A 16883-nucleotide genomic window follows, 5' to 3' on the forward strand; every position below is an offset into this window, starting at 1 on the left:
GACCACCAATGTCCCCCACCCCCCTTTACAAAACCAACAACAGAACCGTGCTTTTATACCTGACCCAAGACCCCCCTCTAGACCACAGACTGTAGACCAAGAACTGAGAAAGATCATGACGATGCTGAACAGCCTGATAGAAAGCCGGAGAAATTATTAATATTGTTATTTATCATTATCATTATTGTTATCTTATCAGTATTATTACTATTATTAGATAGATATATGTGCATGCCTCATGAAATTTATACTAAATCATCATTTAGCATTATAGAAAATAGTGTTTCCACACTCATCCCACAAAATAGGTCCATTTTATTTCGTTTTATTGAACTATATAAATGCGTTCTTTCCACATAAGCTGCTGGAATATCCAGGGCCTCCGCTCCTCAACTTTTGGGATGAAGAGTACAGACCCTGAATTCCTAAAAGCTATAAAAGACATTGATATAATTGTGTTAACAGAAACATGGTGCCAAAAGGACGTGCCGACCCACTGTCCTCCAATGTACCATGAAATCATTGTGCCCTCAGTAAAGAACACTAAAACACGCAAGGGCAGAACCTCCGGGGGAATATTGGTGTGGTATAAGGGAGAACTGGACAAACACATCTCACCGGTAAAACAGGGAAAATCACACGTATGGCTAAAACTAGATAAAAATATAGGAATAGCAAAAAAAGATGTTTACTTATGTGCGATCTACATACCTCCAATAGAATCGCCATATTTCGAAGAGGAGTTATTTGATACTCTCCACATGGAAATCAGCCATTTCCAGGCCCAAGGAAAGGTGATAATATGTGGGGACCTAAATGCAAGGACCGGTTGTGAACCTGACTTCATAGACCCACAGGGAAACAACCATGTGTTTGGCCAGACCCCTTTAGATGTCACACCAGCCATCGCAAATCGGAACAACCTTGATCGTGAAATAAATAAAAGCGGTAGGGAGGTAGTGCAACTCTGCCGAGCCTTAGGCCTGTACATAGTTAACGGTAGGTTCCGAGGGGACTCCCTAGGGAGACTCACATACTCCTCAACTCTTGGGTCTAGTGTGGTGGACTATACAATCACTGACCTGGACCCCTGCGATATCAACTCATTCACTGTCAGGCAGCAATCCCCCCTCTCAGACCATAACCAAATAAATATGTACCTTAAACTTTCTGCCCAAACTACAGACACAAAAAAGGAACCCAGTAAGCTCCATAAAATAAACCAGACATACAGATGGGCCCTGTTGTGTATGTAATATGTGTGCTACTTTGAACCTATGGACAGGACTGCACTACTTGTTGGGCGTAGTGATACGCAGTACCACTCCTGGCCATAGGGGTATAAATAGTACTGTGGGTACTGATCCCCCTCAGTTCCCGCCTGTGGGCATGAAGTAAAGACCTATGTATAGTCCCTACCTCCAACCAGTAAAGACCTGTTTGAGTTATACGTTTAAGTCTTTGTGTTAATTGTTCAATACAATACACATACTTAACACTGGCGACGAGTCGGTTCGAACCCTGCGGCAGTTATTCCACAGCGGCTTCGTCCAAAGACAGGACGTTGAAGAGAGGTTCCAATCCTCAACACCCCACTGAAAACTGAAGGGCAGCAGAAATCCTGACAGCTTCCAGCGACTGGAAGCGACAGGCATTAGGACCCTGAAGCCTCCATAACCTCGTGGGTAAGCCAGAGCCCGGGAGGGCGCGAGCAGGTAAGCCAGAGCCCGGGAGGGAGCGAGCAAGAGCCGCCGAGCGGGTGAGCCAGAGGCCGGGAGCCGCTTCAAGCGGGAGGCGCTTAGCGGGCCAGCGATCGCACCGGTGATAAGGGCTGAGAACCATTTCGGGCGGGCGGCGCACCAGCGATCGCACAGGAGATAAGAGCCGCAGTCGGGCTGAAAGTCAGCGACGAGAAGCGCGGGAAAACCGCCATTGAAGTGGGCGGGGAGAGCGAGAAGCGCGGGAAAGCCGCCATTTTTCGCGGGAAAACCGCTGGGGAAGAAGGCAGAAGCGGGAAAACCGCCATTTTGTGGGCGGAGGACGACGGCAAGAGCGGGAAGCCGCCATCTTGGATAACAGTAAAAAAAAAAATCTGAGAAATTGCAAATCTGATAAAGTACTACAATGCCTAAACACGGGAATATTAGCAACTTTGATAGTGACATTGAAGATTGGGCCATATATGTTGAACGAGTTAAAAATTATTGTAAGGCCAATAAAATTCGTGAGGCTGATAAAGCACTAACATTATTAAATTTAATGGGTGCGAAGACATACGGGCAATTGAAACACCTGTTATCACCAGATGAACCGGCGGATAAGACGTTCGATGAGATTGTTACTGTCCTGAAAGATCATTTAAACCCCACGCCGCTGATGCTAGCGGAACGATTTAAATTTTATGACAGAAGGCAGCTACAGCATGAAAGCAATGCTGATTATTTGCTGGAATTGCGTAAATTAGCGAAATATTGCCAGTTTGGAACGGGACTGACAGAGGCACTTCGAGACAAATTTGTGTGTGGTTTATTTAAACAGGATACACAAAAGCGACTGCTCGAGGAGAATGAGCTGACGCTTGAGAAGGCGGTCACTATGGCAGCAGCACACGAAGCCGCAGCGAGAGGCACGGCAGTAATGCAGCTACGGTCACCGGAGCTCAGTGCACACAAATTGGGTGTGAGTTCTGGCAAATGTTATCGTTGTGGAAAGACAACGCATGATCAGAACCAGTGTTGGTTTAAAAACCAAGAATGTAGAACTTGTGGTAGGCTTGGACATATAGCTAGAGTATGCAGGTCAGGGAAGAAGACCAGCAACAAGAAGTCACCGCAAGGAAAATACGCAAAGGTACACAAGGTGACCGAACAGGAGTCCGATTCAGACGCTAGCAGTAATGAACTGGCTAGCTTAAGCTGTAATGAACTGGCTAGCTTAAGAGTACTCAATGCTGGTAAGGGTGCAGACCTCCAGACAATTTGAGTCACTCTTCAGATAGAAGGAGTCCAAGTAAAACTGGAATTGGACACTGGATCGGCATTGACGGTCATAAATAAGAAAGATTACGGAAAGTTATTCCAACATATTCCCCTACAGGATACGGGGATTATATTGAAAACATACACGGGGCAAAGAGTGTACCCCATCGGGAAAATAGAGGTTGCAGTGGTCCACAAGGGCGAAGACAGTCAAATAATGGACTTATATGTGATATCTGAAGGAGGTCCTCCACTACTAGGACGGGAGTGGATTAGGAAAATGAATATGGACTGGCATTTCCTACAAACAATAACGAGTGAGAACTCGGTGAAGATAGTCGGCCCAGACTCTGGAACGGATGATGGTAAGCCCAACTCAGGTGCAAAAGACAAAGTTTCAGCACAGAATTCCACTGAGCAACAACAACATAGTTTAACTGTGGATTCTGAGTCTGGCAAGTCTACTGATGTGCCCATTTCTGAGGGACACCGGGCTCGAACTCAACTCCATTTCAAACTACAACAGCAATTAGAACAAATGCTTCGCCGTTTTGAGCAAGAGTTGAATGCAACGAAAGAGTTCTTTGATATAGAGTTGGAGAATCTGGAAAGACAACAGAAGCAGCTGATGGAGAAAATGGAGCAGGAGCACACAAAACGTCTGATGTCAGAGGAGTTAACGGTCAGCCAACTCCTGCATATGCTGAAGGACAGGACTCTGAAATGGGAAAAACTTGAACATGAACTTCAATATTCAAACGAAAGGGGTTCGGAGCTCTCAAAGGTTATTGGAAGAGCTGAGGTGGCAACACAGACTGAGATGACTGCAACAGAGCAGCCCTTGGATGCCAAAAGTACGCTGACTCACGTCAACGTAGAACAACAGACCGCTGAAACAGCTGCTCCGGTAGAGGGATTGCATAGTCCGATCAATCAATCTCCAAAGGAAGTTGAAGTATTAAAATCACAAATGAGGTCACTAGTAAACGACTTGCTGAAAGCCCAGAAAAAGCTGGATGCAGAGGTACACATGAAGAAGTCTCTTCAGGAAAGATGTCTGGATTTGGAACAAGAGCTGGCTAACGTCCAGCTGGGTATGGAGGAAATAGACGACCCTCTCACTGGCCTAGATCAGGACGACACCGAATATTACTATGTCCTGTCCTGCCCAGCTTGTAACTTCGACTCCCAAAGTGCAGAAATCATGGAGGAGCACCAAAAGTCTACGGAACATCGGGAGAAGCTGGCTCTACGACGGAAACAGGAGGAAGAGAAGGAGGAACTGCGCATGCAGCTGGCAGCTGTGGCAGCTGACAATGGAGCCCAGAGAGTCTCCAAGAAGCAGAAAAGGAAAAGTAAAAACAGAAGATGACCCATCTGAACCATTATCACCTCTACCAGATCACACACGTGGTCCCTCCGAACGGAGCCAATTCAGTTCGGAAGTTCAAACTGTTAAATCCATGGAAGGACTATTGAATGAGTCACTCCAGCAACGTGAACCGACTACACCACAGAGATTGAATCTGTGAACTGTTTTCCGCAGAGACTGAATCTGTGATCTGTTTTGACATGAAGTTATCTATGTATCTATGTTATTCTGTTATGTAAACCTGAAGTTATATATGTATATATGTTATTACGTTATGTTAAATGGGGAGATGACTGTAAAGCTAGGAAGGGAGGAATGTTGTGTATGTAATATGTGTGCTACTTTGAACCTATGGACAGGACTGCACTACTTGTTGGGCGTAGTGATACGCAGTACCACTCCTGGCCATAGGGGTATAAATAGTACTGTGGGTACTGATCCCCCTCAGTTCCCGCCTGTGGGCATGAAGTAAAGACCTATGTATAGTCCCTACCTCCAACCAGTAAAGACCTGTTTGAGTTATACGTTTAAGTCTTTGTGTTAATTGTTCAATACAATACACATACTTAACAGGCCCCAGACAGTGGAGAAAAATTCATCACAGCACTAAAGTCACCTGATCTCACAAGTAAAATATCAAAATTTAAAGAAAACCCATACGAGATCACCAGAGATGGTGTAAACATGGCCATAGAGGATATAAATATGATCTTCCATGAGGCAGCTGTAAAAGCCGACCTTGTGAAACAGAAGAGGAAGCGTCACAAAAGACAAAATAAAAATAAGAAATGGTTTGACCACGAATGCAAAAATGCCAGAAAAGACCTGAGAAAAATATCAAACCAAAAGCATCGCCAACCAAACAATCCGGACCTACGTACTAGATACAATGAAACCCTCAAAAGATATAAACACACCATTAGGAACAAAACACAAAACTATACCCACAAAATACTCGAAGAAATTGAAAACTCCACCAATCCAAAACAATTCTGGGAAATGTGGAATAACCTGAGTACAACACAATTGCAAGCATTACCAATCCAAGATGGCGACATCTGGAGAACACATTTTGAAAACCTCTACAAAGACATCCCAATAAACGAAACAAACCCAAGTCAACATCAGGTCACAGAAAAACTCCACACATTAGAAGCAACAATTAAAGACAACCAAAACCCTCTAGACTCCCCAATCACATGGAAAGAACTGGCCACAAAAACAAAATCTCTCCACCTAAAGAAAGCCTGTGGCCCAGACAACATCAAAAATGAAATGCTCAAGTTCAGCAATATGGAGATGCAGGGTGCGATACTCAAACTATTCAACATCATATTACGCTCAGGCTGTTTTCCCGATATCTGGTGCCAAGGACTAATCTCCCCCATATATAAAAGTGGAAACAAATCAGACCCAAATAACTACCGCGGCATCTGTGTCAACAGTTGTCTAGGGAAGTTATTCTGCAGTATTCTAAATAGTAGATTACTTGATTTTCTTAACAAACATAATATCCTCAGAAAAAACCAAATAGGCTTTCTTCCAAAACACCGCACCGCCGACCATATCTATACCCTTCACACCCTCATTGAAAAACATATACACCAAACAAAAAATGGGAAAATATTCGCCTGTTTCATCGACTTCAAGAAAGCCTTTGACTCTATATGGCACGAAGGGCTCTATTATAAACTTCTTCAGTGTGGAATAGGGGGCAAAGTCTATGACCTTATTAAATCAATGTATCTGAAAAACAAATGCGGGGTCAAAATTGGAGACAAACGCACTGATTTCTTCACCCAGAGAAGAGGCGTCCGGCAGGGCTGCAATTTGAGCCCGACCCTGTTCAACATATACATAAATGAATTAGCAGACATGCTGGAGCAAAGCGAGTCACCAGGTCTCCGTCTCCTGGATGGAGAAGTGAAATCCCTGTTCTATGCGGACGACCTGGTTCTGCTGTCTCCCACAGAACAGGGATTACAGCAACAACTAGACCTACTCGACAAATACTGCCAAAATTGGGCTCTAACAGTAAATCTAAAGAAAACCAACATCATGATTTTTCAAAAAAGGCCCAGATGTCAGGAAAACAAATACCAGTTTACCCTCAGTGATACCACTATAGGACACACTATGAGCTACACCTACCTTGGTCTAACTATTACAGCATCAGGGAGCTTCAGCATAGCAGTGAATGCACTAAAAGAAAAAGCCCGAAGAGCCCTATATGCAATAAAAAGAAAATTCTACAACATCCAAATCCCAATCAAAATCTGGCTCAAAATATTTGACAGCATAATCCTGCCCATTGCACTGTACGGTAGTGAAGTATGGGGCCCGCTAAATCACCAAAGCTACACTAAATGGGAAAATCACACAATAGAAGCCCTACATGCAGAATTCTGCCGAAGCATCCTTCGCACCCAAAGAAAAACGCCAACAAATGCATGCAGAGCCGAACTAGGCAGATACCCACTGATAATAAACATCCAAAAATGAGCACTAAACTTCCTAAATCACCTCAAATCTAGCTCCCCAGACACCCTTCATTTCAAAGCCTTTCAGACCCAAGAGCTAAACCCAGAAAAGAGTCCCCTGAGTCAGCTGCTACTGAAACTAAGTACTCAGCCGGACCCTGACCAGCCCCAGACCAACACAGCCGTCCAAACACCAATCCGAGTGAACCAAATCATTAAAAAATGCAAAGAAACCTACCTGGAACATTGGAACAAAATAACCGAAAGCCAAAGCAGATTAGAATGTTACCGGGCCCTAAAAAAGAGAATATAAACTGGCAGACTACCTCACGACCATCAGAGACACAAAACAGAGACAGACCCTCACCAGGTACAGACTAAGCGACCACCAACTGGAAATTGAAAAAGGCAGATACAAGAAATCCTGGCAGCCTAGAGAGAATAGAATCTGCGATCAATGTCTGGCCGGCGAGGTTGAAACAGAAATGCATTTCCTCCTAAAATGCGAAAAATTCAACACGTCAAGAAACATATTATTCAACAAGCTAAGCCAAACAACCCCAGATTTCAAGGAATTGGATGACCTGTCAAAATTGAGATTAGTCCTGGGAGAAGGAGACAGACCATACCTTGGGGCCAAATATGTAACAACATGTCACAACCTGAGGACTGTTTAAAATTAAGACTGTTTAAAATTAATATTGAACGTACCAAATGAAGTAGAAAGACTGTTTAAAATTAATATTGTTTAAAAGTAATATTGTATGTACCCAACAAATGTCAAATCGATTGACACCTACAGAATGTTGGAAAACTGTACCTTTTTGCTATGTAAGCTTTGGCAATATGGTTCTCTGTAAACTTTCATGCCAATAAAGCATTTGAATTGGAATTGGAATTGGAATTGGACAGAGAGAGAGAGACAGAGAGAGAGAGGGAGACAGATGCTGTGGATTGCTCGATTCCTACCTCTGTGTGACATCGCTTCATTTTCTGATCACTGTCTGTTGCCCAGACAGTGGTTTGCTCTCGATTATATTTCTTTACCAGGTTCGACACCTGCCCACCGCCATAGAAAGAGAATTAGAAATAGTCACACTTGTAATATCACCCCATCATCCACCATTGTCAATAATCGGGTCCCCACGGGCGGTGACTCTCTCCGGGGTGCGGGTCCCCGCGTACACCGACTCTCTCCGGGGTACGGGTTCCCGCGGGCACCGACTCTCCCCGGGGTACGGGTTCCCGCGGGCGCCGACTCTCCCCGGGGTACGGGTTCCTGCGGGCGCCAACTCTCCCCGGGGTACGGGTTCCTACGGGCGCCGACTCTCCCCGGGGTACGGGTCCCCACGGGCACCAACTCTCCCCAGGGTACAGGACTCTCTCTCTCCCCAGGGTACGGGTCCCTCTCTCCCCAGGGTATGGGTCCCTCTCTCCCCGGGGTACGGGTCTCTCTCTCTCCCCGGGGTACGGGTCCCTCTCTCCCCGGGGTGCGGGTCTCTCTCTCTCCCCGGGGTACGGGTCCCTCTCTCCCCAGGGTACGGGTCCCTCTCTCCCCGGGGTACGGGTCCGTCTCTCCCCGGGGTACGGGTCCGTCTCTCCCCGGGGTACGGGTCCCTCTCTCCCCGGGGTACGGGTCTCTCTCTCCCCGGGGTACGGGTCTCTCTCTCCCCGGGGTACGGGTCTCTCTCTCCCCGGGGTACGGGTTCCCGCGGGCGCCGACTCTCCCCAGGGTACGAGTTCCCGCGGGCACCAACTCTCCCTGGGGTATGGGTCCCCACAGGCACCAACTCTCCCCAGGGTACAGGTCTCTCTCTCTCCCCGGGGTACGGGTCCCTCTCTCCCCGGGGTACGGGTCCCTCTCTCCCCAGGGTATGGGTCCCTCTCTCCCCGGGGTATGGGTCTCTCTCTCTCCCTGGGGTACGGGTCCCTCTCTCCCCGGGGTACGGGTCCCTCTCTCCCCAGGGTATGGGTCCCTCTCTCCCCGGGGTACGGGTCCGTCTCTCCCCGGGGTACGGGTCCGTCTCTCCCCGGGGTACGGGTCCCTCTCTCCCCGGGGTACGGGTCTCTCTCTCCCCGGGGTACGGGTCTCTCTCTCCCCGGGGTACGGGTCCCTCTCTCCCCAGGGTACGGGTCACTCTCTCCCCGGGGTACGGGTCTCTCTCTCCCCGGGGTACGGGTCTCTCTCTCCCCGGGGTATGGGTCCCTCTCTCCCCGGGGTACGGGTCCCTCTCTCCCCGGGGTACGGGTCTCTCTCTCCCCGGGGTACGGGTCTCTCTCTCCCCGGGGTACGGGTCTCTCTCTCTCCCCGGGGTACGGGTCCCTCTCTCCCCGGGGTACGGGTCCCTCTCTCCCCGGGGTACGGGTCCCTCTCTCTCCCCGGGGTACGAGTCTCTCTCTCCCCGGGGTACGGGTCCCTCTCTCCCCAGGGTACGGGTCTCTCTCTCCCCGGGGTACGGGTCTCTCTCTCCCCGGGGTACGGGTCTCTCTCTCCCCGGGGTATGGGTCCCTCTCTCCCCGGGGTACGGGTCCCTCTCTCCCCGGGGTACGGGTCTCTATCTCCCCGGGGTACGGGTCCCTCTCTCCCCGGGGTACGGGTCCCTCTCTCTCCCCGGGGTACGAGTCTCTCTCTCCCCGGGGTACGGGTCTCTCTCTCCCCGGGGTACGGGTCTCTCTCTCCCCGGGGTACGGGTCTCTCTCTCCCCGGGGTACGGGTCCCTCTCTCCCCGGGGTACGGGTCCCTCTCTCCCCGGGGTACGGGTCTCTATCTCCCTGGGGTACGGGTCCCTCTCTCCCCGGGGTACGGGTCCCTCTCTCTCCCCGGGGTACGAGACTCTCTTTCCCCGGGGTACGGGTCCCTCTCTCCCCAGGGTACGGGTCACTCTCTCCCCGGGGTACGGGTCCCTCTCTCCCCGGGGTACGGGTCACTCTCTCCCCGGGGTACGGGTCTCTCTCTCCACGGGGTACGGGTCCCTCTCTCCCCGGGGTACGGGTCACTCTCTCCCCGGGGTACGGGTCTCTCTCTCCCCGGGGTACGGGTCTCTCTCTCCCCGGGGTACGGGTCCCTCTCTCCCCGGGGTACGGGTCTCTCTCTCCCCGGGGTACGGGTCCCTCCCTCCCCGGGGTACGGGTCTCTCTCTCCCCAGGGTACGGGTCCCTCTCTCCCCGGGGTACGGGTCTCTCTCTCCCCGGGGTATGTCTCACTCTCTGCCCCGGGGTACGGGTCTCTCTCTCCCCGGGGTGCGGGTCCCTCTCTCCCCGGGGTACGGGTCTCTCTCTCCCTGGGGTACGGGTCCCTCTCTCCCCGGGGTACGGGTCTCTCTCTCCCCGGGGTACGGGTCCCTCTCTCCCCGGGGTAGGGGTCTCTCTCTCCCCGGGGTACGGGTCTCTCTCTCCCCGGGGTACGGGTCCCTCTCTCCCCGGGATACGGGTCACTCTCTCCCCGGGGTACGGGTCTCTCTCTCCCCAGGGTACGGGTCTATCTCTCCCCGGGGTACGGGTCCCTCTCTCCCCGGGGTACGGGTCCCTCTCTCCCCGGGGTACGGGTCTCTCTCTCCCCGGGGTACGGGTCCCTCTGTCCCCGGGGTACGGGTCTCTCTCTCCCCGGGGTACGGGTCTCTCTCTCCCCGGGGTACGGGTCCCTCTCTCCCCGGGGTACGGGTCACTCTCTCCCCGGGGTACGGGTCTCTCTCTCCCCGGGGTACGGGTCTCTCTCTCCCCGGGGTACGGGTCTCTCTCTCCCCGGGGTACGGGTCCCTCTCTCCCCGGGGTACGGGTCCCTCTCTCCCCGGGGTACGGGTCCCTCTCTCCCCGGGGTACGGGTCTCTCTCTCCCGGTGTACGGGTCTCTCTCTCCCCGGGGTACGGGTCTCTCTCTCCCCGGGGTACGGGTCTCTCTCTCCCCGGGGTACGGGTCCCTCTCTCCCCGGGGTACGGGTCCCTCTCTCCCCGGGGTACGGGTCCCTCTCTCCCCGGGGTACGGGTCTCTATCTCCCTGGGGTACGGGTCCCTCTCTCCCCGGGGTACGGGTCCCTCTCTCCCCGGGGTACGGGTCTCTATCTCCCTGGGGTACGGGTCCCTCTCTCCCCGGGGTACGGGTCCCTCTCTCTCCCCGGGGTACGAGTCTCTCTCTCCCCGGGGTACGGGTCCCTCTCTCCCCAGGGTACGGGGCCCTCTCTCCACGGGGTACGGGTCCCTCTCTCCCCGGGGTACGGGTCTCTCTCTCCCCGGGGTACGGGTCTCTCTCTCCCCGGGGTACGGGTCCCTCTCTCCCCGGGGTACGGGTCCGTCTCTCCCCGGGGTACGGGTCCCTCTCTCCCCAGGGTACGGGGCCCTCTCTCCACGGGGTACGGGTCCCTCTCTCCCCGGGGTACGGGTCTCTCTCTCCCCGGGGTACGGGTCTCTCTCTCCCCGGGGTACGGGTCCCTCTCTCCCCGGGGTACGGGTCCGTCTCTCCCCGGGGTACGGGTCCCTCTCTCCCCGGGGTACGGGTCCCTCTCTCCCCGGGGTACGGGTCCGTCTCTCCCCGGGGTACGGGTCCGTCTCTCCCCGGGGTACGGGTCCCTCTCTCCCCAGGGTATGGGTCCCTCTCTCCCCGGGGTACGGGTCTCTCTCTCCCCGGGGTACGGGTCCCTCTCTCCCCGGGGTACGGGTCCCTCTCTCCCCAGGGTACGGGTCCCTCTCTCCCCGGGGTACGGGTCTCTCTCTCCCCGGGGTACGGGTCTCTCTCTCCCCGGGGTACGGGTTCCCGCGGGCGCCGACTCTCCCCAGGATACGAGTTCCCACGGGCACCAACTCTCCCCAGGGTACAGGTCTCTCTCTCTCCCCGGGGTACGGGTCCGTCTCTCCCCGGGGTACGGGTCCCTCTCTCCCCGGGGTATGGGTCTCTCTCCCCGGGGTACGGGTCTCTCTCTCCCCGGGGTACGGGACCCTCTCTCCCCGGGGTACGGGTCACTCTCTCCCCGGGGCAACGGGTCTCTCTCTCCCCGGGGTACGGGTCCCTCTCTCCCGGGGGTATGGGTCCCTCTCTCCCTGGGGTACGGGTCCCTCTCTCCCCGGGGTACGGGTCCCTCTCTCCCCGGGGTACGGGTCCCTCTCTCCCCGGGGTACGGGTCCCTCTCTCCCCGGGGTACGGGTCCCCCTCTCCCCGGGGTACGGGTCCCTCTCTCCCCGGGGTACGGGTCACTCTCTCCCCGGGGTACGGGTCTCTCTCTCTCCCCGGGGCACGGGTCTCTCTCTCCCCGGGGTACGGGTCCCTCTCTCCCGGGGGTATGGGTCCCTCTCTCCCTGGGGTACGGGTCCCTCTCTCCCCGGGGTACGGGTCCCTCTCTCCCCGGGGTACGGGTCCCTCTCTCCCCGGGGTACGGGTCCCTCTCTCCCCGGGGTACGGGTCCCCCTCTCCCCGGGGTACGGGTCTCTCTCTCTCCCCGGGGCACGGGTCTCTCTCTCCCCGGGGTACGGGTCCCTCTCTCCCGGGGGTATGGGTCCCTCTCTCCCTGGGGTACGGGTCCCTCTCTCCCCGGGGTACGGGTCTCTCTCTCCCCGGGGTACGGGTCCCTCTCTCCCCGGGGTACGGGTCTCTCTCTCCCCGGGGTACGGGTCTCTCTCTCCCTGGGGTACGGGTCCCTCTCTCCCCGGGGTACGGGTCCCTCTCTCCCCGGGGTACGGGTCCCTCTCTCCCCGGGGTACGGGTCCCTCTCTCCCCGGGGTACGGGTCCCTCTCTCCCCGGGGTACGGGTCTCTCTCTCCCCGGGGTACGGGTCTCTCTCTCCCCGGGGTACGGGTCTCTCTCTCCCCGGGGTATGGGTCCCTCTCTCCCCGGGGTACGGGTCCCTCTCTCCCCGGGGTACGGGTCTCTCTCTCCCCGGGGTACGGGTCTCTCTCTCCCCGGGGTACGGGTCTCTCTCTCCCCGGGGTACGGGTCTCTCTCTCTCCCCGGGGCACGGGTCACTCTCTCCCCGGGGTACGGGTCTCTCTCTCCGCGGGGTATGGGTCCCTCTCTCCCCGGGGTACGGGTCCCTCTCTCCCCGGGGTACGGGTCCCTCTCTCCCCGGGGTACGGGTCACTCTCTCCCCGGGGTACGGGTCCCTCTCTCCCCGGGGTACGGGTCTCTCTCTCCCCGGGGTACGGGTCTCTCTCTCCCCGGGGTACGCGTCCCTCTCTCCCCGGGGTACGGGTCTCTCTCTCCCCGGGGTACGGGTCCCTCTCTCCCCGGGGTACGGGTCTCTCTCTCCCCGGGGTACGGGTCCCTCTCTCCCCGGGGTACGGGTCCCTCTCTCCCCGGAGTACGGGTCTCTCTCTCCCCGGGGTACGGGTCCCTCTCTCCCCGGGGTACGGGTCCCTCTCTCCCCGGGGTACGGGTCTCTCTCTCCCCGGGGTACGGGTCTCTCTCTCCCCGGGGTACGGGTCCCTCTCTCTCTCCCGGGTGTCCGGGTACGGGTCCCTCTCTCCCCGGGGTACGGGTCCCTCTCTCTCCCCGGGGTACGGGTCTCTCTCTCCCCGGGGTACGGGTCTCTCTCTCCCCGGGGTACGGGTCCCTCTCTCCCCGGGGTACGGGTCTCTCTCTCCCCGGGGTACGGGTCCCTCTCTCCCCGGGGTACGGGTCTCTCTCTCCCCGGGGTACGGGTCTCTCTCTCCCCGGGGTACGGGTCACTCTCTCCCCGGGGTACGGGTCACTCTCTCCCCGGGGTACGGGTCTCTCTCTCCCCGGGGTACGGGTCTCTCTCTCCCCGGGGTACGGGTCACTCTCTCCCCGGGGTACGGGTCTCTCTCTCTCCGGGGTACGGGTCTCTCTCTCCCCGGGGTACGGGTCTCTCTCTCCCCGGGGTACGGGTCTCTCTCTCCCCGGGGTACGGGTCTCTCTCTCCCCGGGGTACGGGTCTCTCTCTCCCCGGGGTACGGGTCTCTCTCTCCCCGGGGTACGGGTCTCTCTCTCCCCGGGGTACGGGTCTCTCTCTCCCCGGGGTACGGGTCCCTCTCTCCCCGGGGTACGGGTCCCTCTCTCCCCGGGGTACGGGTCTCTCTCTCCCCGGGGTACGGGTCCCTCTCTCCCCGGGGTACGGGTCCCTCTCTCCCCGGGGTACGGGTCTCTCTCTCCCCGGGGTACGGGTCTCTCTCTCCCCGGGGTACGGGTCTCTCTCTCTCCGGGGTACGGGTCTCTCTCTCCCCGGGGTACGGGTCTCTCTCTCCCCGGGGTACGGGTCCCTCTCTCCCCGGGGTACGGGTCCCTCTCTCCCCGGGGTACGGGTCTCTCTCTCCCCGGGGTACGGGTCTCTCTCTCCCCGGGGTACGGGTCTCTCTCTCCCCGGGGTATGGGTCCCTCTCTCCCCGGGGTACGGGTCCCTCTCTCCCCGGGGTACGGGTCTCTCTCTCCCCGGGGTACGGGTCTCTCTCTCCCCGGGGTACGGGTCCCTCTCTCCCCGGGGTACGGGTCCCTCTCTCCCCGGGGTACGGGTCCCTCTCTCCCCGGGGTACGGGTCTCTCTCTCTCCGGGGTACGGGTCTCTCTCTCCCCGGGGTACGGGTCCCTCTCTCCCCGGGGTACGGGTCTCTCTCTCCCCGGGGTACGGGTCTCTCTCTCCCCGGGGTACGGGTCCCTCTCTCTCTCCCCGGGGTACGGGTCCCTCTCTCCCCGGGGTACGGGTCTCTCTCTCCCCGGGGTACGGGTCACTCTCTCCCCGGGGTACGGGTCTCTCTCTCTCCCCGGGGTACGGGTCTCTCTCTCCCCGGGGTACGGGTCCCTCTCTCCCCGGGGTACGGGTCTCTCTCTCCCCGGGGTACGGGTCTCTCTCTCCCCGGGGTACGGGTCCCTCTCTCTCTCCGGGGTACGGGTCCCTCTCTCCCCGGGGTACGGGTCCCTCTCTCCCCGGGGTACGGGTCCCTCTCTCCCCGGGGTACGGGTCCCTCTCTCCTCGGGGTACGGGTCCCTCTCTCCCCGGGGTACGGGTCCCTCTCTCCCCGGGGTACGGGTCCCTCTCTCCCCGGGGTACGGGTCTCTCTCTCCCCGGGGTACGGGTCCCTCTCTCCCCGGGGTACGGGTCTCTCTCTCTCCGGGGTACGGGTCCCTCTCTCCCCGGGGTACGGGTCTCTCTCTCCCCGGGGTACGGGTCCCTCTCTCCCCGGGGTACGGGTCTCTCTCTCCCCGGGGTACGGGTACCCCTCTCTCCCCGGGGTACGGGTCCCTCTCTCCCCGGGGTACGGGTCTCTCTCTCCCCGGGGTACGGGTCTCTCTCTCTCCCCGGGGTACGGGTCCCTCTCTCCCCGGGGTACGGGTCTCTCTCTCTCCCCGGGGTACGGTCGCTCTCTCCCCGGGGTACGGGTCTCTCTCTCCCCGGGGTACGGGTCCCTCTCTCCCCGGGGGACGGGTCTCTCTCTCCCCGGGGGACGGGTCTCTCTCTCCCCGGGGTACGGGTCTCTCTCTCCCCGGGGTACGGGTCCCTCTCTCCCCGGGGTACGGGTCCCTCTCTCCCCGGGGTACGGGTCTCTCTCTCCCCGGGGTACGGGTCCCTCTCTCCCCGGGGTACGGGTCTCTCTCTCCCCGGGGTACGGGTCCCTCTCTCCCCGGGGTACGGGTCTCTCTCTCCCCGGGGTACGGGTCTCTCTCTCCCCGGGGTACGGGTCTCTCGCTCCCCGGGGTACGGGTCTCTCTCTCCCCGGGGTACGGGTCTCTCTCTCCCCGGGGTACGGGTCTCTCTCTCCCCGGGGTACGGGTCCCTCTCTCCCCGGGGTACGGGTCTCTCTCTCACCCCGGGGTACGGGTCTCTCTCTCCCCGGGGTACGGGTCTCTCTCTCCCCGGGGTACGGGTCTCTCTCTCCCCGGGGTACGGGTCTCTCTCTCCCCGGGGTACGGGTCCCTCTCTCCCCGGGGTACGGGTCCCTCTCTCCACGGGGTACGGGTCTCTCTCTCACCCCGGGGTACGGGTCTCTCTCTCCCCGGTGTACGGGTCTCTCTCTCCCGGTGTACGGGTCTCTCTCTCCCGGGGTACGGGTCCCTCTCTCCCCGGGGTACGGGTCCCTCTCTCCACGGGGTACGGGTCCCTCTCTCCCCGGGGTACGGGTCCCTCTCTCCACGGGGTACGGGTCCCTCTCTCCCCGGGGTACGGGTCCCTCTCTCCCCGGGGTACGGGTCCCTCTCTCCCCAGGGTACGGGTCCCTCTCTCCCCGGGGTACGGGTCCCTCTCTCCCCGGGGTACGGGTCCCTCTCTCCACGGGGTACGGGTCCCTCTCTCCCCGGGGTACGGGTCCCTCTCTCCACGGGGTACGGGTCCCCTCTCTCCCCGGGGTACGGGTCCCTCTCTCCCCGGGGTACGGGTCCCTCTCTCCCCGGGGTACGGGTCACTCTCTCCCCGGGGTACGGGTCCCTCTCTCCCCGGGGTACGGGTCACTCTCTCCCCGGGGTACGGGTCTCTCTCTCCCCGGGGTACGGGTCCCTCTCTCCCCGGGGTACGGGTCACTCTCTCCCCGGGGTACGGGTCCCTCTCTCCCCGGGGTACGGGTCTCTCTCTCCCCGGGGTACGGGTCTCTCTCTCCCCGGGTACGGGTCTCTCTCTCCCCGGGGTACGGGTCTCTCTCTCCCCGGGGTACGGGTCCCTCTCTCTCCCCGGGGTACGGGTCCTCTCTCTCCCCGGGGTACGGGTCCCTCTCTCCCCGGGGTACGGGTCCCTCTCTCCCCGGGGTACGGGTCCCTCTCTCCCCGGGGTACGGGTCCCTCTCTCCCCGGGGTACGGGTCTCTCTCTCCCCGGGGTACGGGTCTCTCTCTCCCCGGGGTACGGGTCCCTCTCTCCCCGGGGTACGGGTCCCTCTCTCCCCGGGGTACGGGTCCCTCTCTCCCCGGGGTACGGGTCCCTCTCTCCCCGGGGTACGGGTCTCTCTCTCCCCGGGGTACGGGTCTCTCTCTCCCCGGGGTACGGGTCCCTCTCTCCCCGGGGTACGGGTCCTCTCTCTCCCCGGGGTACGGGTCTCTCTCTCCCCGGGGTACGGGTCTCTCTCTCCCCGGGGTACGGGTCCTCTCTCTCCCCGGGGTACGGGTCTCTCTCTCCCCGGGGTACGGGTCTCT

General features: G+C 58.2%; 1 protein-coding gene across 1 annotated transcript in view; it reads right to left on the minus strand.

Annotated features, from left to right (window-relative positions):
- LOC147094632 (lysophospholipase D GDPD3-like) overlaps nucleotides 1-16883 on the minus strand; it is a 51294-nt gene that overhangs the window by 12567 nt on the left and 21844 nt on the right. Inside the window, exon 2 of the mRNA XM_085974462.1 lies at nucleotides 7800-7889. Coding sequence (XP_085830588.1) covers nucleotides 7800-7889 — 90 coding nt within the window. The remainder of the gene's footprint in view (nucleotides 1-7799; nucleotides 7890-16883) is intronic.

This window comes from Somniosus microcephalus, unplaced genomic scaffold (assembly GCF_052327205.1).
Source record: "Somniosus microcephalus isolate GS21.2 unplaced genomic scaffold, FLI_Smic_1.0 unresolved_chr1, whole genome shotgun sequence".
Classification (NCBI taxonomy): domain Eukaryota; kingdom Metazoa; phylum Chordata; class Chondrichthyes; order Squaliformes; family Somniosidae; genus Somniosus; species Somniosus microcephalus.